This window comes from Tyto alba, unplaced genomic scaffold, assembly GCF_018691265.1.
Source record: "Tyto alba isolate M040663 unplaced genomic scaffold, T.alba_DEE_v4.0 Super-Scaffold_2, whole genome shotgun sequence".
Lineage (NCBI taxonomy): Eukaryota > Metazoa > Chordata > Aves > Strigiformes > Tytonidae > Tyto > Tyto alba.
In genome coordinates, this window is record NW_024881282.1 from 89,026,998 (window position 1) to 89,050,452 (window position 23,455).

Consider the following 23,455-nt stretch of genomic DNA (forward strand, 5'->3'; position numbering starts at 1 on the left):
TTTTCTGAACCAGGTTTACATATGTAATACTTTGTTTTGCTGCTTGTTATTTCAGCTGGCTAGTGTATCTTCCACTCGGCTTTTGACATTCATTTTGATTTGTTAGTGATTATCTCTCTGCATTGAGCATACTGCACTGTGTAGTCGCATGTAGTGGGGTTGTTGCAATACTAATTCATACACGTAAGGGGGCAGGTTTGAGATTGTTCTGGAGCCTAAATCAATTTTCTTTGTGTGAAGACTTGCATTGGGATAATCGTTAGAAGAGACAGAGTAATCTTTGTACTAACTCTCCAAGAATGTTCTCTTGAACATGAGTAACTACTGGTTGAGCTGAGTGAGTTTTAATAATGGGTTTCCTGTGGACATGTCTAGCAGACTTTCTCTTCTCTAAAGACTGTACAGTCTTTCTAGAGGTGCTTTTTTCCCCTTGCACTGTGAGATTTATCTTGTGTGTGGGTGGTTTGTTTGTTGTAATAACTGGAAATGGCTATAACGCTTTTAATAAAACTTCATTATTACTCTGTGTTTAAAACTTGAAACAGACTTCAGGTGTATTTATACTTCTCCTATGGAAAGAGATTAGAGACTCGTGTCTGAACTCTTCTCCCTTTCTCATCATGCTAGCTCGTATGTCTTCCTTGGCCCCTGAGCAGCTGCCTTTCCCTGCCAGCCTCCATAAAATTATCCCTGGAGGCAGCAGTTCCTTGTCTACTGCAGTAACTACATTTTCCCTGATTTCTTAATCCTTCATCTGTATTGTTTTGTCTGAGTTTCAAGCTCTTTTCCTCCCCTTGCAGGCCTTTCTTTACCCTGTTCCTTATCTGCTACTGCCTCTCAAACCTCTGTGGTCAGGTAGCCAAATAACATCTGAGACTGTCGTCCCCATAAAGAGAATTTGGCTTCTAGCCTGAGGTCTAACTTGATTTCTAACACCATCCATGTGTAACTGGGCTGAATTGGCCAGATTAGGAGAACGGAAGGTATCTCAAACTGGAAATTGCCATCTAGGACTTGAACCAAATAATTTGAGAGCTGATACTCCTCTAATGCTTTCCCACCAGCAGGAGAGAGTGGATGGCCCCAGCAGGAAGCATCATGAGATACATCCTAAACACATACAGATGGGCATGGAGGCAGGGAAGACTGAAAAACATTGATGTGGTTTTATGTTAGGGTTCTGTGACTGCAAGCTTAGGTCAGACACGGGTACCAACCATTTGGACCCAATGCTGAAGCTCTCGCAGAAAGGACAAGGCTGAAATGGTGCATGAAAGGGAACTCATCAAGCAATCTGAAGCCTCCAAACTCACAGGGGAAAGGAGGTAGCTCAAGGTTAAAATAGCATGAAGAAATTAGTCACAGTGAAAGGAAAGTTATCTTGCCTAAGCACAGAAGGCACACTAGTTAGAGTGCCTTAATTTAATAAAGCAGTGTAAACCCTGTTTGAGAAAATGAGTTCTGGAGTGGTTACTGGCTGATGTTAACTTAGCACAGGTTGACTTGTTTCTGGTTTGCAGAGCTGCCTGGGATATCAGCACTAAATGTTTACTTATTTTTACATTTAGTAAGAAAAGAATGAAAGGGACTATGCCTTCAAAAAGTAAAAGCATTAAACAATCTCTTTTGTAAGAGCAAAGTACACCTTCAAGTCCTTGTAATGCTTAAATATTTAAAATATGAAGTCACTCAGTGCTGCCTTACCACCCACCTACTAAGGCCTGTTTCTCTTCCGATCTTACCCTTAAATTGTATAGACATTACATTATACAGCTCCACCCTGTAGCCATTTCCTGCCCAGCTCCTTAGTCCTTGGTATTTTCTGATTATTTTTTTTTCTCTTGTCTCCTTTTCTGTTTTTCCTATGGGTCCATTTTTTTAATCCATGATTCCTAGACTGTTTCTGCTGGCTTATTCTGCCTAAATCTAACCCTGCCCCTGTTTCTTTTCTCCTGTGTGGGATAAGTGCTAAACTCCATCAGCCTGCAAAGCAATGCAGGGCATCTTTTTATAGCCCTGCCAAATATGAGAAAGAGGTGAACTTTCCTAAGAACGTAAGATCTTGTTCAGAACAAGGGTCCCTCTGACCCAGTGCACTGTTTCCAACAATGATTTTAGTGCTGAGCAAGAACAAGACTGACATTTATGATGCTCTTTTCTCCTATACCATCTCACCCTCTACCAGTTTTCAAGTTGTCTGCTTAGTAGCCTCCATTAAATGTCTTCCAAGGCTTTGTCTAGTCTTGTTTTGATCCCATGCAGACCTTGCATTCAGGGCAGCTTTTGGTAAGGAGTACTGCAGGTCAGTTGTTTATCTGGGGTGCTCCTGGTAGGGCTGTGGCCAGAAAAGCCTCTCCTCCACCAAAATGGGCAGGAAAAGGGATGTGACCTACCCCCACCCCAGTCATGTTGTATTTTATGGCTTCTGCAGAACTGCCTTGAGCAGTAGGGAAAATGCTGGCTTAGATTATTTCAAGCCAAAGCCATCCTGTGGCTTGGTTTGTTTTTGTTATGAATCATAAGTAATTACAAGCACATTATTCTAGTGCTGATGAGTCCTCACGCTGGTGCTGTAGCAAAGGGCAAGATGGCTTCCTTTAAAGACACACGTGGCAGTTCCACTGCTGTTACAAATCCCGCACCTCCTCCAGTTTTAAGAGCGCCTTGTATAATAGAAAAAAATCTATGCTAATACAAGCAAGCAACCACTTTTCAGCTGTTCGTTAATAACCTTTCACGTGCAAGTGTTCAGCCACAGCAGATGATGATTGTCTTTCACTGAGCACAAACCTAACTGAACTCTCAGAGTTAGAGCTCAGACTCTGGTGTCTGCTGCCAGTTGCAGGGATGCCAGTGGGCTCGTACAGTGCTTCAACTGGTCAGTGGTAACTTGTTACACCATGTCAAGTTGCTGTTCCAGCCCTTGAGCCCTAAAACTGACATAACTGCATTCATACCAGGGGCTGCAGCGACAGTTTCCATTAAAAAAGAAAAAACATACAGCTGAAGTGACTGCATATCTGCTAAGAGTTAAAAAAGAGAAAAGTTTGTGCCTGTCAGCACTAAAACGTATGTTTTCCTGAATGTTCTCTTGTGATAACTTCTAATATTTATTGGATCAAGCTTGGTTCCCACAAGAACTCAAAATAGTTGTCTGGATTTGAACCAACGCAGTCTTCCTCGGCTGGCATGGCTGCCGGGCAGCAGAGCTCGCTCCCATGGCTTCTGGGCACTTGGAATTCCTCTGTCCCGACCGCTCTCCCTCGAGAGTGTTCAAAATAGGTATAGCAGGGGAAGGGGCTGGTGAGGGTGACACTAAGTGGAAACAGTGATGTTTAAATACAACTTGTTTCAGCTGAATTTGGAGCCTTTTGCTCCCTGCCTGGCAATGCTCAAAAAGTTTAAAGTTCACTTGGAGCCCTCAAGAGCCTGGTTTGGTTTTATGGGAATTAAAAAAAAAAAAAAAATCAGGTAAAGTTAATCAGAAAGGGTCAGTGGTTCATTAAAGCACCCAGGGACAGTGGCCTTCACTCTGCTACATAAAAACACTGTGAAGACAGCCTTATTTTCAAGTCTAGCCTCTATGAGACAGTGCTTTCCTGTAAGCATGTCTATTGTTTACAACATTTGCTTCCTTTCTCCTTCCTCTTTGAATACAGTCCAGATACCTAAATGTTTATTCGTGGCATTTTTTTGTTCTTGTGCATTATCACCTGGTCACATTAAGTTTAACATCTCTGCTTTGAGAAGTAAGGGGGGTTTTTTAAACTGTGGTGGTTTCTCAGGAGCACAACTCATTTCTGACCTTAGGACCAAAATTGCTGAAAATTATGTGAACTATTTGGAGTAAAGTCTGACTGAAGATTTCTCTAAGCCTTTAGAGGTACCTGCTATCAACTGTACAGCTAGGATGACATGATCAAGTGAGTCAAAAATGTATTTATGAATATTGCATCTGAGCTCTAACTAGAAATTTTGTCAGCTGGTATCTCGGAAGCATTGCATGGAAGATTAATTTCACCTAACTTTGGTCACCTAAAAGCTGATTGCTTAAATCTGAGCCACACACAAGGTTCCTTTATAGCCAATGCAGAAAAAGAGGCGCCAATAAAAAAAAAAAAAAGGGCGCTTAAAATGCCTGGCTGGAGGTGTCAGCCTCTCTCCAGGAGTGACAGGGGAGCCTGGACAACTGCCTCCCTGTCGGGGGGCTGACAGATGAGCCCCGGCCTGGCTACACACTCAGTAGGAAAAGGGAAGCCAAGGTTCGGCATGTGGTGTTGGTGCAGTTTTATTTCTGTTCCTGGTTTTTAATTGTTAGGATTATCTTCTAGCTCATCATTCATGCGAGAAGTCGTGCACGGCCGACAGAACTGATTGACAAGGGCCTGATGCATGCAACTGGGCAGCTCAAGAGCTGGGGGTGCGTTAGCTCTGCCGCAGGGAGCTGTGCTCTTCTGCCAGAGATGATCCTGCAGCACTGAGAGCGCTTGCACGGCTGCTGACAAGCAAAATATTTGGTCAGCAGCTGCGCTTCTTCTCCTTACAGTCTTCCTCCCCCTCTCCGCTTCAGCATTTACATCATAACTCTGGAAATGAGAGTACAAAATAGTTCTGTGAAGTGGGCAGAATTACTACATGCAGTGTGTACTTCATCATGTATCAGAAGATGTTACTTCTGTCAGCAGCTTTCATTTTTCTCTTAATAGAGAGGAATAAAGTTTTTATCTTTCTAGTGATGGATTATTACCATAATCCTCTTTTACATGCTTGCAGGCAAGAATACCTGCTTGCAAAACTGGAGCTCTCTTTGTACAGCTCTGCCCGTTTGCCATAAGGCTGTGTGGAAGAGTCTGCTCTTGCTATCTTCCAAAGCAAGGCATGGATGGAAGCAAGGGCAAATGCCCAGCTGGGCAATGCTCTGAGCTGTCACTGGCATTAAGACGTTAATGCTGATGAGTCTGTAGGGATACCAGCTCCCTCCTGTGCCTTGTAAGAGAGGGATCATCCTTCTGCAGCGCCACATTTTCTCATCGCTAGTGCCTAGTGATGCTTCTGTCCTCTTAGTTTGGGTATGGCTTGGACCCGTGGACTTCTTGAGGCATCCAGGTTTTGTTTTCTCCACAGTATAGTTCTTGTCAACAAGGTGAGGCTGGTGGGGAAAGTGAAACTCAAGGGCAGCCTTGGCTTTGGGGACCATGAAATGGTAGAGTTCAAAATCCTTGGGGCAGCAAGGAGGGTGTTGGTGGAGGGAAAACTGCCTGTGAGCCAGCACTGTGCGCTCGCAGCCCAGAACCCACCCGTGCCCTGGGCTGCAGCCAGAGCAGGGGGGGCAGCAGGGCCAGGGAGGGGATTCTCCCCCTCTGCTCCGCTCTGGGGAGACCCCCCTGCAGTGCTGGGGCCAGCTCGGGGGCCCCCAACAGCAGAAGGACCCGGAGCTGCTCGAGCAGGGCCAGAGGAGGCCACGGAGATGCTGGGGGGGCTGGAGCAGCTCCCCTGGGAGGCCGGGCTGAGAGAGTTGGGAGGGTTCAGCCTGGAGAAGAGAAGGCTCCAGGGAGCCCTTCGAGCGGCCTCCCAGGGCTTAAAGGGGGGACAGGAGAGGGGGGGAGTGGCTTTTTACTGGGACGTGTAGTGATAGGACAAGGAGTAATGGCTTCAGACTGAAAAAGGGTCGATTTAGATTGGATATGAGGAAGAAATTCTTCCCTGTGCGGGGGGTGAGGCGCTGGCCCAGGGTGCCCAGAGCAGCTGTGGGTGCCCCCTCCCTGGAAGGGTTCAAGGCCAGGTTGGACGGGGTTGGGAGCACCCTGGGCTGGGGGAAGGGGGCCCTGCCTGGGGCAGGGGGGTTGGGACTGGATGGTCTTTAAAGTCCCTTCCAACCCAAACCATTCTGTGATTCTGTCGGTCCTCAGAGATGTTCACCACGTTCCCATCACCTCCTTGCCATGTTTGCATGTGTGTTTAGGGGCAACCTTAGGCCATGATGTTAGCTGAAGATGATCTGTGCAGCTGTAGAGAGTTGTCTCAGCAGGCCAGCTCATGAGCAAAGCAGCCCAAAGGTTTTCCTAGGCTTACATTTGTCACCTCTTGGTTTGACCAGCGCAAATGTTTGCACAGTCATGTTGTAAACTAAATCAGTGTGAAAGGGTACTCTTACAAACAATCTTCACAAAAGGCTATTGTTATCTGTTTCATTTTAGCACTCAGTTGACGGTGTGCTGCAGTGCGTCATTCGACCAGAAGCCTTTGAAAAATGCCACTGTGTGCTAAGCATAAACGTTGAAGTAACTTGAACAGTTGGAAAGGGATCGGGGTGGGGAAGAGAGGAGACTTGACCACGTGCTACTGAAAAGACCTTTTCTTTCTCTTGCAGAAGGCTCTGGCTGCCAGCCTTAGCAACAGTGCTAGGGAGCTTAGCGTTTACTGAATTTAGCTCGGAGCAGATACCCGCCTGGGGAGGGAAGTGTGAAGGCAAACTGGAAGGAAGATGCTTGGGTCATAAGGGAAGTCTGTGGTGAAAAGATATCACTTCAATCTTCAGATGAAACTAGATGTTGCTCCGTTGGCTGTGGAGAGACTGTTAATGTGCAGCTCGAGAGAGGTCAGACGTGTGATTATTTAAGGATATCAGTGCATGTTTAATCTCCTTGGGGCTTATCTGCTCATGTTCAGGGCTGCTGTTGATTGCTTCTTCAGACAAATAGCTATAATATGCCACTAATACATGTGAGGAGCAAACACTTCTAAAATGGAAAATCACTCTTCCCGTTTGGTCTGTGCTGAACTTCATAAAACTATTTAAACAAAAATGTAATGTTCTTTGTATAATTTAAACCTGCCCAGAGTGTCTGAAGGCGCTTCCTTTTAGAAGCAGAGGTTGTTCCAACATAAAAAGAACAAAATAATGGCTATTCCAGAATGTCTGAAAAGTACAAGAAGTTCTCAGCTCAGCAGTAGGGCTGCTCGGTCCTGTCCAAGTGGTAGATGGATTGAGGTGGTTTTGATTGCTGTTTAACTCCACGGCCGTGGGTTTTCATGGCTTTGCTATTTCAAAGCTGAGACTGCTAGAATTACTAATTGCACCAGTGTCGCAAACTGTGATGATGCTGCTGCCAGAAAGTTATTGCAGCTTTCTAAACCACATTTCCAGAGAGCAAGCCGTCATTCTTTTTGCTCCCTATATAATTACGGCTGTAAGTATCCCGCTTCCTTTTGTGTGCTACTGGCAGCGATAGCACTAACGAGGTAGCATTAATGACGGAGAAGTAGTCTGCAAACTTGAACTCCATGCGGAGTTCACTGGCACCATTTTCCTCTTGGCCATTGAAGTACTGAGTTCTTCTGTCTTGCTTTTAGATATTTAAAATGTCTGTCAATAGATTTTTCTTCAAGCAAAGCTTTTACCCTGGAGCTTTTCAAGATAAGGAACCGTGACAAGCACTGCTGTAAGTGCCCTTAGTCAGAGTTTGTTTGCACAGTGCTTGGGAGGCCTCTCACACTGGCCAAGGCCTCTGGATACTGTTGAAGTGGAAATATTAACTATAGTAAGTTGGAAATCCAGAGTCTCTTTTTTTTCCCTCTGCAGAAAAGCTTTAAGTTAAAATTCAAAAGACTCTCTGTAGGGCTTTTCTGTTCTTGTCATTCAAAACAGGATTCACCAGTGTGGCTTGCTCGTTTAAGGAAAGACTTACTTTTAATCTGTTCATGTTGCTGTAATATTCACCATGTTAGTACTTAGCTGGTGCAAGTGGTTTATATTTAAGAACAGCTTGCTCTGAAGGCAAAAAAAAAAGGGTGTTGGAAGTCAGAGGGGAAGGAAACAGAATTGCTGCCCAGTCTGAAGAATGTATTTTGGAACTTTAAAAAGTTAAGAGAACTGCCAGATCAAAGCATTTCTGCAGTTTCCTGGATAAGTCATCAAAAATAAGTAAAAAAAAGAGTGCAGACTGTCGAATGATGCTGACTAGGCGGTGCGGATTTACAGTAAAAAGGGAGAAAAATGTTTCAAATAACATTAGTGGGAACTTGCTCTAGCCTGATGAGTGAGGCTGTTCCGTGCTTTAGCCTTTAGTCTGACTAATGAGAATCTATTCTAGCACGCCCTTTGTGGATGTCTTCTGGATTTTTGTTGACCTCAAAATCTTATTTATGGCTTTTTTTCCCCTCCTCCCTAAAAAAAAAGGCAAAAGTCAACACAAAAAAGCCCTTAAGAAGCAACACAGAATTTGACAGAAACACATGCTTTTTGATAAACTGATTTAAGATAAGGTGTGTTTTTTCCACTGCTATTTACCCTTCTCCTCCGAACTTCAAAATGTGTCCAGCTCTGAAGGGAATCATCAACCCTGAAATTAAATTCTGAGGACAAATTTCGCCAAGTGCTCACTGCCATTGCTTCATCCATACCATCCTGTGCTGGTGAGAGGATCCTGATGTTTATTCAAGGAAGGCAGTGAACAATGACTGTTTCCTTAGTCTGGTTTCAATGTGAAACAATTGAATCTGCCCACTTGCCTTTATCAATATGTTATCTACTAAATTGCCTAAACTTCCTCTATTAAGATTATTGGGGCCCCATCTCCTCCCCTGCTATGTTGCCGAACGGGTTTTGTGTTCAGGACTTCCTCTGCCTCTCAGTGTTGATAGCTGGTTTTCTAAACCTGTTTGCAGGCCAATTTGAAAATACAAATGACACGTGCTCTTTTAAGGTTAAAAAATTTCATAGCTAATCTCTCTACGAACCATCAGCATGGCAATCTCTATTTTAACAGGCTCTGGAAAGATTTACTCTTGGCAAGACTGGCAGTATCATCATTTGCTGGTAAGCAGCCTGGAACATTCATTTCTTGAAGCAAACAACGGGTACCAAAACAGAAGTGTTTGTTCTTTCTGTACAGTCTCAACAAGATTGCCTTCCCCTGCTCTTAGTTCAGAGACATTTGCTTTACCAGCGTGCTGCCACAACATTTGTCATCTCAAAAATTATTTTTACGTGTTCATGTAGTTGTCTTTGTAACCCTGAACTTCTTAATCACTTTGAAATAGGTTTCAAAGTTAACATGAATCAGCCAGCTCTAATTAACACTTTGTGCTTGTCTTGAGCCTGGTAAGATAAGGAAAGAGTCTGTATCCACTCGTCCTGTCTTAAACAAAGAAATTATGCTGGAGACAGTCTATCAAGAAGAATCTTTTTCAGGGAAGTCACTGAATGCAACTTTAGCCCTGGGTGACACAGCAGGGATGTCTATGGATGACCCTACAACAGGGCTGGGCTCTTGGAACAGCTTTGTGGTAAACACAGCAATTAACTGTATCCAACTGCTGGCACCAGCACAATACTGTATTCTGCTATCTTCAGGTATTAAAAAATTGCATCAAGGCCACTCCGCACTTGTTTCCTTTAATCATACAGTGTTTTGAGCAATGACCAACAGCGCAGTGCTCCATCACGCAGCTCTGCTTTCTCTCATGTTGTGTTGTGAGATGCATTAGGTAAAACTTCCAGGATTGCTCTTACGGTCATCGCTGACCTTTCCATTCACCAGAGCTGCCTTCAGATTCTTGACAGACCTTGCAAGGGATGCCCATGTGAGCACTGCAATCATGAGTCATCCATTTGCCCATAATACGTGTGGTAGTCATGCAGGTGACTAATTTTGGCTCTGTACTTTTGAAGAGTTTTGCAGGCTCAGGCAGAGCTTGAGGCAGAGCAAAAAAAATCAAGCAGTTCTGCAGGCAATCATCCCAGTGATCATTGCTTAAATGGTGCCTCATCAAGGCTCGGTTAGCAAGCAGTGACTGGAAAGGGGACACCGGAACCAGCTGTGATGAAGCTTTGAGGTGACAGAAACTGCTCTCCTAAATGTATTTTTTCCACTTAGCCCAAGAGTCTGCTTCCCTCGATATCTGTCAGTTTGCCACTCCTGGCGGTTCCTGGCAGATCTCAACTCCCCATACTTGGCCAAAGACTTGAAAAAGAAGGAGGATCAGTAAGATCTCCTTACACCACTGTGTAGGCTGATTCCTATTAACAAAACATGGTCAGGAAATGTACCAAGACCTAGAACAGAATCGAGAATTCCTCCTCCCAGAACCCTGTTGATGTTGGTGGCATGTGGGAAGGAGCAGTTTCTGATTTTTACTTTGCCCTTTTCTCTTGACCGAGTTCTCTTACTAGACCATCAAAAAGGAGAAAAGAGCAGCCAGTCTATAACAGGCTCTGTTGTGGCAGAAGATCTGTGTTGGGCGTTTGGAGGACTGATGGGAACTTTTTAACTAGGGCAGGTATTTCTATATTACATTCCTTTTGTGGGAGGGATTAGCTGCATTTCTCCCCACAACTGAGTGACCAAGGGAGGAAGTTTAGATGATGGGGTCTGAGATGGAGAAATCTCTCTCCAACTCTTGTAGACAACTAGAGAAAAAGCTGCTTGTAAATTTTTGAACCTTGATCCTATTTTACTCCCCACTCCTACGACTCATTTTAAAATGCGGAGGTTTCCAAGTTACTGCCTCTCATCCATGATCATTTCTCCTTTTCATGAAAGAATACTGCCTGTGTAGTCTTGATATTGAGCAGTAGCAGTAGAGAGGTTAATACCTGTGCGATCATCTCTGCGGGTTGTCTTTTGGAAGATATCATCAGGCAGGTTCCCAGGAGACACCAAGAAAAGCCTTTTTCAGGGGCAGTGGGGAGCCCAGAGTGGGAGGCATCTTGCCCATTTAGCTGTGAGTCTCACCTCAGCTTGAGCAGAGGAGAAAGTGAAATACTGCATAGGCAGTCCCACGAGGTACATTGCCTTACAGTATGCATGCCAAAATAAAACATTGCTTTGGATTAAAACCTTATTATAATGCCTCTATAATAGGAATTAAATGCATTGGGCGGCAAATGGAACCCTACAGTGGTTGCTTTAAACCTATGAGTGTAAGAGGACATGATGATAGCTGTACAACACTGTTAAATCTGAGCTTTTTGAAAGGCTGCTGTAGCCAAACTTACTTGACTGTACCCCATAAATTCTCCATTTGGTTGGAAGCTGAGTGTACCAGCACAAAACGGGCCAAACTCATACTTGTTCTTAATGGTAGCTTCATACCTGCAGTCCCATTGCTCCCCGTGGATGGGGGGCACAACTGGGGGTGCACCCAGCACTCCAGACAATGCAGCTAGAGCAGCTACAAGTAGCCCTCATCCATACTGGGATGACTGGGAGTTACTCTGAACAGTCCACATGTTTTGCGTGGCTTCCAGGCCGCAATTTGGCTGCCCCTGGTGTTGGAGACCAAGATTCAGGGAATGAAATTATGCTCCTGCTTCCCGACATGAAACCTCATGCCTGCCGTAGCGACCAAGGCTTAATCCATTCTGGTAGCTCTTTATAGCTGCGCAGGGCACAGTTTGCAGACCATTAATTATCTCTTTGCTTTTCTATCTGTAGTCAAGGTTTAATCAAACTCATAAATTTTTGTTGGGGCAGCCTAGCAGGTTAGATGTTGGGATTAAACAGTACAGATTTTTCTTTCTCATGAGAAAAAATGACTCTATTTTAAATTTCAAAGAAATCTGATGTTCATTCCCAGATTTTCGTCCCGAGCGGTATGTACTCTTATAAATCCCAAAGAATGTTCCCTTCCAGAAGTTTCTTCTCCATCTAGCAATCAGTGTACTGGTATGCAGTTCTTGGAAATGCCACTTTCCTTTCTGGAGCAGTGTCACAGACATAGCAATTGTACTAAAAGGTTTTGGCTGATCTTAAGGTACCTAAGGGTTGTGTGGTCCGAGGAACGGCTTCCTCTGATTTTACATAAGTCATAATTCATGCATATGGTACTTTGAACAAGCTCATTTTTTTATATTTATACATTTTATATATTTTAGGTATTTATTTTAGATATCTATACATTTAGCTATCTAAGTCCATGTGTATATATATGACAGATGGCCTGTTTACTACGCTAACCACTTTCAAGACTATGACAATGTTCCTGCTTCCTGGTTTTTCACTGCAGATGCTGCTTGCATAGCGTTTTCACTGCTCACATGGCAGCTACCTTGCTTTGAACCCTTGGAGCAGGTGAAACGTTCCCTCATGGGTCCTGAGGGGACTTCAGCTACCCCAGAAGCTCCAGGGAAGTGTTGCTCCTATTCCATGGGACCTACTGAGATGGCCAAACAGCTCTCACTCCCTGTCTGGATCAAAGTATACAATTTGCTGCTAAGGCTGCTTCAGCTTTTTATGTGTATCAGACACATTCCTTCACCAGGAATGAGGAATGAAGAGAATATGCCCTTCTTGCACGTAGTGGCCTTGGTTTTTTGGTACCAGATAACAGTTTTGGGTCATCTCCTTGAGTCATCCCAAAAAACCAAAAATCCACTGCCTGGACACTGGTCCTTCCTAGAGCAGGGAGTACAGAGAGCCCAGCCATTCAGCAGTTGGTTAGATTGATTCTCAGATTTGAGTTTGATGTAAAATACACTGTTGAGTGTACTAACAGACATGCTAAGCAAAAGGTCAGCATAGAAACATATTTCTGGAGGAAAAGTGCTAATAAGCTCACCTGTGCAATCTACATCTGCTGCATAAAATGTTTGCCTCATCACCAAAAGCATCTTGTAATCCTTCATGTTTTGCTTCCAATAAGGTACACTTCATAAAATATTTATCTTGTTGCTCTGCATTGGCTGGTAGAAGTGCAAAAGTATTTTCTGGGTAGTTGAGTTGTATTTTCCAAATACCAATCCAGAACACCCCACCCTGCACAAACCTCTTGCAGACAAATGCTTTTTCTCTTCCGATACGGAGATCTGCTGATGTTAAATACTACTAATGTGCTGTGAGATGAATTTTCAGTAATGCCTGAGCAATGCTGGAGCGCAAGTCCCCTGAAAGTCGGAAGGATTTGCATTCCTATATTATTTCCAGGTTTTTGATAATCCTGTGGGATCTTAGTACGAAGAAGAAAGGTGCAGCTGGTGCGGAGGTGCCTTTTCTGTCTGAGTTTGTGACAGCAAGGGGGAAATCATCTCCCCATTAGGTGATGCAGCTGGCTGCCTTTGAAAAAAAGTGTGTGGCCCGTTTGGGACTAAAATTCTACATGCAGAAAACCCAATGACAGACAAAAATGTTTCTCCATACTATGGCCAGAATAAGCTTTAAAAAAATGTTGCTGGAAACATACCTTAAGTCCACCAGACAGTGAAAGTTGGAACGTAACTTGTTTGCTTAACTCGGTGCTAGTACAGTAAATGACTTGCATAAGGCAATTCGTTTACCATTGTTCAAAGAGCAAGGATTATACAAACGGTCTATTGTGTGTAGTGCTTTCTGGTGGTTTAACTTTCTTGGATCAAGAGTGACTTAATGAAAGACCACAACTCAATTCCTGGTTGTAATTTTATGTGAAACTACAAGGCTACATTGTCAAAGGTGCAGTTTGTTGCCTCCTTTCGTTTCAGCTTCATTAACCTCAGAAAATGAGGCCACAATATTATTATTTTTTATTATTGTTATTGTTTTATCCCTGCTCTTGGTCAGATTGGCAGGTTTGTGGTCAAAAAGAGATTTTCCTCCAGACCTGCCTGCAGGGCCCAGCGGGAGGTTTTTTGCCCGCCTCTGTTACACAGAGCCATTTATTGTAGTTAACCCGGATTTTTATTCTAACACCTGCAGTGGTGGTGGGGAATACTGGCAATCCTTTTGGTCTCTCCTTCCCAAAGACTGTGCTACATCATTGTCTTCGCAACTTTTGTGCTAGGAGCTAAAGATGTATGATACCATCAAAGTTGCGGAAAACAGATCTACTTTATCAATTGCCACAGCAACCTGTAGGTTATTTACCTTATTCCTTTTTTCTGCTCACAGGTACCCTCTCAGACGAGGCAGCTCTTTCACATTTCTGACTCCAGGACCACACTGGGACTTCACCCTGGTGAGTAAAACAACCGGTGGGTTCATATTGCAAAAGCATGCAAAAAAGAAAGCAGGAATCCAGAGGTGAAGGTCCCTCTGCCTGGAGGAGAAGGAAAATCAACACATTCCTCTCTACCTGGCTAGACACTTTCCGAGCCATTGAGGCTTCTGAGCTGTAGCTGGAGGGTGCTTTTTGCACCCAGTGATTAAGAGAAGGCAGGATATTCTGCACACCATGGTTTCTTTATAAACTTCTTCCTTTCTGATGTGTTTCAGCGGTCCTGCTAATTAAGATGGCAGTGCAATAGATGAGATGTAAAACACGGTGTAAATTTTTTTTTTCTTTTTTTTTTCCTCCTTAAATGCAAAAAATCTGTCTTTCATGTGGTATTGAGAAGCTACCTAGAGCAAGTTCATGGCCTTACTGCTGTAAGCCCTGTACTCTCTTCTCTCCATCCTTTACCATACATCCCTTGCTAGGGAAGTGGTTTACATCAAGCCTCCGGATCTGGTAGAGAAAGATGAACCACTCTGGAGAGTGGTTCAGAAGACCCACACTGGGTTTCTGTCCTGAATTGCTGCTTCATGAGGTCTGACCCTCTTCACACACTAAGGATTGAAAGGAGATTAGTCAGCTGAAGTAGGTGTTTAGTGCCTCGTGTTGCATATATAGATCTTGTCCCATCTTAAAGTTCATTTTCATGAGCAGCCTAAGCTGATTTGCCCCCCACTGCCCCTGGAAGCAGTGATTCCATCCTCAGCCAGCAAACTGATCTGGCTGAAAAACTTGCCTTACCAAAAAGAAAACAAAGAGTTTTGGATGAGCTGATCCAGCTAACTGCACAAGCTGTATGAATGCCTGTGTCGGCACGAGGAAGGGCGTGAGAACATGTCTGGAGGTGGGGAAAAAGGACAGGACTACCTTTTATGAAGGAAATCCCATCTAAAATCAGGGGGAGCTTCTTGTGAAAGCATGCATTTAGACAGGCACTTTGCTTGCTGTGCCTTGAAGGGCAGCCATGTGCAATTTTGAGGCTTCACAAACACTAGTCCAGTGTGGGAGTGGATTAAACAAAACCATAATCTCATGTAGATTTTTCTTTTGCTTAATTTTAGAAACTTTCATCTGGTGACTACAGCTATATTAAACATAGACATTTGAAGTTTACAAAGCCCTAGAAATTATATTCTTTCAGATTTTAAATTATTGTGCTCTAACATCACAAATTAAATGTATTTTGATTGAACTTCAAGTTATTCCTGTTCTTTGCATCTTTTTTTAATCCACTTTTATTTGGCTATAGGCATATTCAGTTCAACTCTCAATTACAGTTAAAACGTATTCTGTGTCATGACAGACTACAAAAAATGGAGAAACTGTTTTTGAAGGACTTAATTGCTTATCTGCATTCCTTCATCATGTCCCTCATCAACCCAGTCCACGTCCACTTCTCCCTTCAAGCCCAGATAGCTTCATCTGCAGCTACAGGCGATGGGTACCCCCGAACTCCAGCCCTTTTCTGGAGATCCAAACTTTCCTGTGACTAGTTAGAGGTTAGTCTTGGACTGATAGACCTAACACTGGAAGAGAAGCAAATACAGGAGGGTAAGAATAATGAAGGAGAGTGCATAGCTGTGCAGTTCGGTTTCCCAGCAGACACCCTTACTGCATGGCCGGGGACCAGATCTCTGCTTAGAGGCTTTGCCAGCGTAATTATGCTGACATACATTGACCAGAGTGCTGTATTTTGGCAACAGCCTGTAGGCAAGCAAGAACTCTACTTTTCTTTGTGTCATGTCTCATGTGCTGGAATAAGTGTGTCACACAAAGGAGTTTTTTTCTCCGTGACCACCAAGTTCTCATATGCCAGTCACAAACAGCATCTTTTCATGCCATAGTTTGTGCAACTGTTTGGCCAGAAGTCTAAAATGTACCTGGCCTGAGCATCAGGGGAAGTGAGTAACTAAGCCAAGTGTCGTTTTCATGCCTGCAAAGGTGGGATGGGTTTAAAGAGGAGCACTAATGTGTGTTCTGCATAATTCTAAGACTAGACTAACGCAGTTTGGGTTAAAACATCCTCTGGATGGCTTCTGACTGGCAGCAAGGCTACTCACGGTCTGTTTTCCCTTCTTCCTTTTCATTAAGGAGGATTCATTTATGAGAAACAGGCACTTGATCTTTGTTGACTTAACGGTCCTGATGCACATTCCTCACCTGAAGCCTTATTCGTGTTTTATGAATTCAGGTGGGCAATAAGCAGCAAAAACCAGACTGATCCCTAAAGAACAAAATCTCCTGGTTTTAGGCAAAAGCTCTTAGTAGGAGAGAGGAAAACTAGATGACTAGAATTATTTTCAAATTGAAAACCGGTACTTTCTTAAAAAGGGTTCCTGGAGCTCTAATCGAAATCCTTGAAATGTAATTAACATTCATGCTCATGGCATTGTTTAGGTCTTTCTAAAATAAAGTCACAAAATATTTAGATTTCCCCTCTTGATTAGCATTTTTTATGCTTCTCCTTTACAATACCTCTTTGAGAGCCTAAATCAGGTCTCACGGTTTTTACAGTTTAATAACTTTTGTAGAAGTAACTTTTTCCACATGACTTGCATTTCGTGAGAAGGTTAACGTATCAGATCTCTGATCGTGACAGTCTCAAAAATGTGAGAAAACAGTACTGTAGCAGTTGCTTTTCTATCATGTGGCTTTAAATGCCCAGATTTGAGCAGTTTGAAGAGGCCATTTTCTTGGAATCTGTTTCTGTTCTGGCACCACACAGGAATGATACAGCTGGCTCTCTAGTGAAATGTCTAAGTTTTCGTATGAAACTATATTGGGCAAAGGAAATGGGGTCCAGCCAATGCAATACTTATTGCATAAGTCTAGCCAGTTTAAAAACAAAATTTTGGCCTTCCTTTCTTGTCTGGGCTTTGGTCTGGAGCTGTATGTTAAAGATGTTAAATACTCGACTACATAAGGAACGAATAATATTCAGACCAAAAAGGCGTGGTGTCTTTGTCTTTATTGCAAGTTTTCTTCTGTTAAATAGATGCTAATATCCTTGACTTACATATGGGAAAAATAATCTGCAGACCGAAAAGGTGTGGTTATAGCAGTCTTTTATTGCAGGGTTTGATAAATAACCAACCCTGAATATTTTACTAAACCTAAAAAACCAAATGTCTGCATTTGCATGTGTTCTTAAGCCTGCCAAAGGTCTGCTCAAAAAGTATGGAGTGTGCTGGGACATTAATTCAGTGTCAAAGCTATAAATGTGGTAGAACATAATGTCTAATGTGAGAATTTTTTCCTCTATAATTAGCAAGTTTATCAGTGAAGGGACTCATTCACGTGACAGAGTCAGTATCTTGTCTTTGCAAATACAGAAAAATACAGAAAAACTGAAATCATTGGGGAACTTTGCACTTGATTCCACTTCTGTAGCTAGTTTGAGTAGCTGAGAAAAAAGAACACGACACCAAAACCCAAAATACAAGAAACGTGTGAGTGCAATTCTGTAATATCTCACCATTTCATGTGTGTATTTCATAGTTAAATGGTAGAGTCAGCATAGTGCAGAGAGGCGAGAAGACACACTGGAGCCTAAAAACGCATCATACGAAAGGACTAGCAAACAAGAGAACAGGTTTCTGAGAACCCTTCAGGGAAGCTGGACATCCCCTCAACAGCATTGGATTTTCAGAGGAACCCATGGAAACTAGGCTGGCATTTAAAAATAATTTGAATGAATACTTGTATTCAAACATTTTAAATACACTTAAAATGATGACAAACCTCTATTAAAGCTGAAACTTTTATTTGGATATATTATTAAATTCTAAGAAACCAGGAACTACGTATTTGCTCCTGACAGAAGGTCAAGCTGCTGGACTGGTAGAACATAAAACTGAATGTGCTGAACTGCTGTGTGGACTTGTGGTAGTGGTTCCCTCTGCAGCTGCAGAGGGGCTGTTTTCCTCATTTCACCTACTTCAATGTCTAGTCTGTTAAACTGATAAAAAACAGGTAGACTAATATAAAAAAACAAAATAGTTTCTTTTCTTTTTCCTTTGTTCTTAATGAAATGGAAGAGGATGAACTTGACTCACTCTGAAATGTTGAAGGACAAGGGTCAAACACAGGATGAAAATCAACCACTTGCTTCATGGGTGACCAAACAATTTATGCTCGTGACCCATGTTTTTTCCAGACCAGGTGATCTGCAGGCTGGCACAGTCTAACAGGATGAGTCCACAATTGGGTTTCCATTATCTGGGTAATGAAGAAATAATGGAGAAGCCCTGATAGTACAGAAATGGTGGGAGGTATCAGGAAGGTCAGTGCAGAGGTCTTTGATCATTGCTCCATGGGCTTGTGCTCTTTGGAAAGGAAAATAGCTGAGAGCTCCCCAGCCAAAAACCTCATCTTTCTTCCACAAAAACACTTATTCTTTTAGCCTGTTGCATTCTTAGCAGGGGTGCTTCAGCCACAGCTATGGTCACGTCCAAAGTAATTAAGTGATCAAAATGCCCTCACATACACACATTCAGCTGTTTAGGGAAGTGCACTATAAAACAAATCCCTGATACCCAAATATATTGTATTCAGGGGATTCTTAACGTGTATTAGAGGGTAGCTGAGGAGCAGGAACAACCAACCTAGTGCAAAACTGCTTTATGTTGGCACTGCCTCCAGGGTGAAATCTGTAGATCCCCTCACTCAAACTCCTGCCCAAGCCCAGCACGCTGGTGGGAAACTTTATAAGAGTTAGGCATGGTATCTTCTGTTTCTCAGATCCTAATGATCACCAAGTCTGACCTAACGCTTTTAAAAAGCCCAACTTTAATGCTGGATTGCTGACCTCGGAAACCACAAAAAAGATTTAATTTACCTAAATGAATCTCAAATTCTTTCACAGTGGTTACCACTGCATTCTGTCCTGCTACTGAGATTTCCTACTTAAGACTTTACTCACAACCACAATTATGGGAGTTATAAATTATAGGCATATAATTTGTAGGTATCGATCAGGTGACAAGCCTCATGAAACAGTATAATCATGCTTTGCATTTGCTTTCAACCTTTAGTTTTTTGAGTTATTACAGTTAGCTGGGGGTGTAAAGAAAGAAAACATCTCTAGTCTGCTTCGTGAAAAACTAAACTTTCTTTCTGAATGCAAATCAAGTGTACAGTTATAACTCAGTTTCATTTCTTACAGAAGAGGAAGCGCCGAGAGAAAGATGATGACGTAGTCAGTCTTTGCAGCCTTGACTTCAAGGTAATCAAAACACATTGCTCTACAATATTGTGCAATCATCTACTTTGTCGACTAGAGTGGCTTCTGCTGGGGAGTGCTATGCTTTCTGTGTTTGCATTTCACTATCAACGGTTTAGAGACGTGTACAGCTGTGTTTGCTCTTGCATACACCTCTGGGGTGGGCTGAGTCCTGCTAGTGATATCCATAACACTGTTTGTGATCTCCTGTTTTAATCATTTGAATCCTAGATTCTGCCACAGTTTTTATGTTGTGTGAAATAAATGCGCGTGACCTGTACTCAGCAAGAACATAAGCATTTTCAAGTGCCAGGAAGCAAAACTGTGCAACGCCCCTTCAAAGGTTGCATTTGTTTGACTTTAGTGCTCTTCATTGTATTGCAAACAAGCTGGACTGGCTGGGCGGTAAATTGTTCTGAAAGCTATGGATTAAATTGATTTACAAAAATGAGGGTGGGGAGGTGCAGAGTTGCATCTTTATCCAGGGACTATCGGAGCTTGTTTTTCTGAAAGAGAAACGGCTTCCCACTGTCCATCTGCCCTGAAGATCTCACTGTCAGACATTTCTCTGAAGAGGGGAAGGAAGATAAATAGGGTTTTTCCTAGGAAGGTAGCTATTGAGTTGAGAGTTAACTAAGTGGGTTTTACAGTTTATTAGACTGGGATTAAGAGTAATTTGCTAGTGGGGAATTTCCTGTTTGACCTAATGACCAGTGCATCTACTGTTGTTGTCACTTACTTTGCATTTGTGCATTATTTATTAGCCTCACTTAACCTGGCTACTGCTGGAAGCTTTCCATGACCAATTGTCCTGTCCAACAAGCTAACTCTGGGCTTTGACCTCTCCAGACTAGATCTCCTCTTCCAGATAAGACCATTCCTGTAATTTCCCAGTAGGGGAGGGGAAAAAAAAAAAGCGAAAAAAGATTTATGCAGAGGGCTATGACACAGCAGTGCCCATGCCTCTGAACTGACTGTGTTTGGGGCTTGTTTTGTTTCTGAGGTATTTCTGGTTTTCTGATGCAGATGTGGGAGTGCTACAGCTAGCAAATCTGCCTTCAGGGAAGAGGATTTTCTTTTTCTTTTTTTTTTTCTTTTTAATTGGACTACCTTTTTATGTGTTGGACAAAATTGCATGAATTAGAGTTTCTCCCACAAAGCAATCACTTCAAGGTGAAGCTAAAATATCAACAGTAATTTATGTACTTGCCTTTTAAGAGTTTTAACGGGAATCTTCCAAGGAAAAAGGGAAATCCCTAGGTTAATGCAGTCAAAGTTCAGTCTGCAGTTTTGTTTAACCTGACTTTTTAACTTGTTCTTTTGTAAGGGCCAGGCTCTCCTGGACCTTTGAGGCACCCACCAAATACCCTCCAGTATTCTTGTTAAAATACATTGACAGTACTGATTGGATTGTAATTTTCAGGCTTTTTGATACCAACTCTCAAGGTTATTAAAAGTTTCAAAATCACCACAGTCAACTCTAGTCAGATTTTTCAAAACACATCACCAGGACTTGAGGTTTTTTGAGCACTTATGCTGTAGTACAGATCATACTTTGCCTAGATTTGATGAGGGTGATCCAAAAGGCTAAAATATGGCTCCATCAGACACAAATATATCTATTTCATTGATGAAATAAGGTCACAAGAGAAGATCAAGATAACTTAATGTTACATGTAGGTCAGACAGTACATTGTTTTTCCCCATCTTACAGATGGAAACTGATTTTTCAGAGTTTTTCTCGATGTAAAGTGTCTAAATCCACAGCATAACTGTTATTTCAGCTTCACTATCTCCCCCAGCAAATATAGCTCAGCTGCCAAGCTGCTGGTTTGTCACCATACTTGTAATAACGGAGGAGTTTTGTCAGCATACTGCATTCACACTCCTACTAGACATAATTGTGCTGACAAAACTGCCATGTAGATGGTGATCCCACGAAGGGCTGCTTTGGAACAAGGATTTGCGTCCTAGTATCTCAGACTTGGCACCCTACCCAACGTGTGTTTTTAAAATAAAGGTTGGGGGAAGGGATTATTTAATTTAGATGTGTACCTGTGTCTCTGAAAAGGTTGAGCAGTCCTTTAATGATGTTTAAACCTCACATATTCTAGATCATTGTTCCGCATACCAGCAAGACGGTATGCAAAATGGCAGGGGAGATCAGACAGACTGCAATGCCCCCATTATTCTTGTTTATTTGGGCTTGTTAACCAACTCCTTGCTGCTCAGAGTCCTGCTTAAAAACAAACCAGATCTGTTAGGTCTGTTAAGCTTCTAATTTGACATACGGCCTAAACCCCTCCAAATATTACCAAAATATGAGTGGGAAGTTACAACCTGGGGACCATAGTTTACAGCATCCACTTCCTTCCGAAGCCACCCCCCTCCTCTTGTACCAAAACAGCCTCCTTTTAGGAGAAAGAAGGTGTTTTCTCCCAGATCATGACTGGAGCCATACTACAACATGGGCTGTTGATATCTGCTTGGGTAAGACCGAAGGGAGAGTGAATTGCAGTGCAGGGACAGAAACAAGAGATTGAGGACAGGAATTTATTAAGCAGATCCTTATGCTTTAAAACTGAGAGTTATTTTTGCATTTCAGGTAGGTTTATGACCAACTTTTTGTTAAGTGATCACATATGAAATGGTTCCGTATAACCCCTGCAATTATGTAAGGTGCTGAGTGATTCATGGGAGGAAGCAGTACTGTGTTTTTTGAAGGTGTGCATATCTCAATGTTTGTTAGCAACTACATAAATACCTTTCAGTATATGACAGGGAATAGACGGATGCAATGGTGTACTTTACCAGAGGCAAAATGAAGGCAGGCTGAGTAACGTGTAAGAATCACGTCTTGTCTGGAGTGTTTTCTGTTGGCTGTGGAATGTCCTTGTAAGGCTTTAGGAACAGGGATTTCAGAGAGGAATTGAAGTCTTGGTGAGGACCCTTTTTATGAACCACCATGCTGTGTCCTCGGAGCCTTACTCACCTTTTTGGGACCAATTCTGTGAATATTACTCAGCCTAGATAGTAATTCAGCCCAAACAAGCCCTAGAGTTGTATTAGTTTTGGCAGCAGAGAGAGATTGTGACGATAAATCTGACAGCGACAATCTCTCCAGGGAAAGCAGATAAACACTGATTTTTACTTTTTTTTTCTTAAACATAAAAAATGAGTTGGAAAACAAGAGGAAGGGCAGGGAACCCTTGTGCATCTGCATTCTTGTGGTCCAGATCACTTGAAGCCATCGATGAATGTCCTTCCATGGTCAGAGTCCTCACAAACTGCTTGCCTTCAAGCAGGAATAACACAGCCTAAAGATCGTCACCTAATAATGTAAGAAACTGCAAGGGTAACTCTTTCCTTTAGAATATATACCCACGAGCTTCGAAGAAACAACAAAAACAGTCCTTCCCTTCCCCCTCCCAAAGATACGACTGCTCTAGAGGACTTTTATGGGAATTTTATTGGCGTGTCTGATTCATGCAAGAACGTGCCCATGCATAAGTTACAAATTTGTATTTGGAAACAGACTTTGATCAAAACGAACATCTCTGGCATTGGCTACACTGCGCAACTCTGAAAAACAACATTTGGCACGTGAGCAGGTTGGGAGCTGAAGTCAACTGTAGCTTCTCGCTCCATTACTCTGTGGTTAGGGGTAGGTGTTGTGTTTAATAATATCACGAGATTCGACGGTCCATGTTTTCTGGTGTTGCATTCATATTCATAAGATGGAAATTGCTTTTCTGGCCTGAGCGCACAAATGTTCACTTCAGAGATGGTTGAGGTAACTCATTTTCTACAGAGGTCTGCAGAATGTCATAGGTTGTATTTCAGTAAAGATGCATCCGCATTGTGGGCTGGGTTGGGGGGGGGGGTTGTGTTTGTAACTGTATAATGAAGTTGAATGGCAGCTAATTATAGTGACCTCCCACCATCCAAAATAAATGCTGGATTCCAGACCACCTCGTAAACTTTTCAGATGACCCAATAGTCTCTTGATGGGTCATAGCCTACTTTTGCTTACTTTCCAGAATACTGCTCTGAATTTGGCTCTGAATATAAATATCTGAGAATGGAATGTTAAACACAGCTCACGGACAGTAAACAACTTTGTGTATGGCAGAGGGGATCTGACTGCCCTGGCTCCGTGAACATGTATGGGAGAAGATTGCCTGTGGAGATCTTACTTATTCCAGTCCTCAAGTGTTCTGCATGTTACGCTATATCTAGCACATTAAGAATAGCTGTAAAGAGAGT

At 42.7% G+C, this 23,455-nt stretch overlaps 1 protein-coding gene across 1 annotated transcript in view; it reads left to right on the forward strand.

Moving 5' to 3' along the window:
• The window catches only part of NET1 (neuroepithelial cell transforming 1), a 55,502-nt gene that overhangs the window by 15,950 nt on the left and 16,097 nt on the right, over positions 1-23,455 (forward strand). Inside the window, exons 2-3 of the mRNA XM_032986749.2 lie at positions 13,866-13,932; positions 19,133-19,192. Of these exons, the coding sequence (XP_032842640.2) occupies positions 13,866-13,932; positions 19,133-19,192 (127 nt within the window). The remainder of the gene's footprint in view (positions 1-13,865; positions 13,933-19,132; positions 19,193-23,455) is intronic.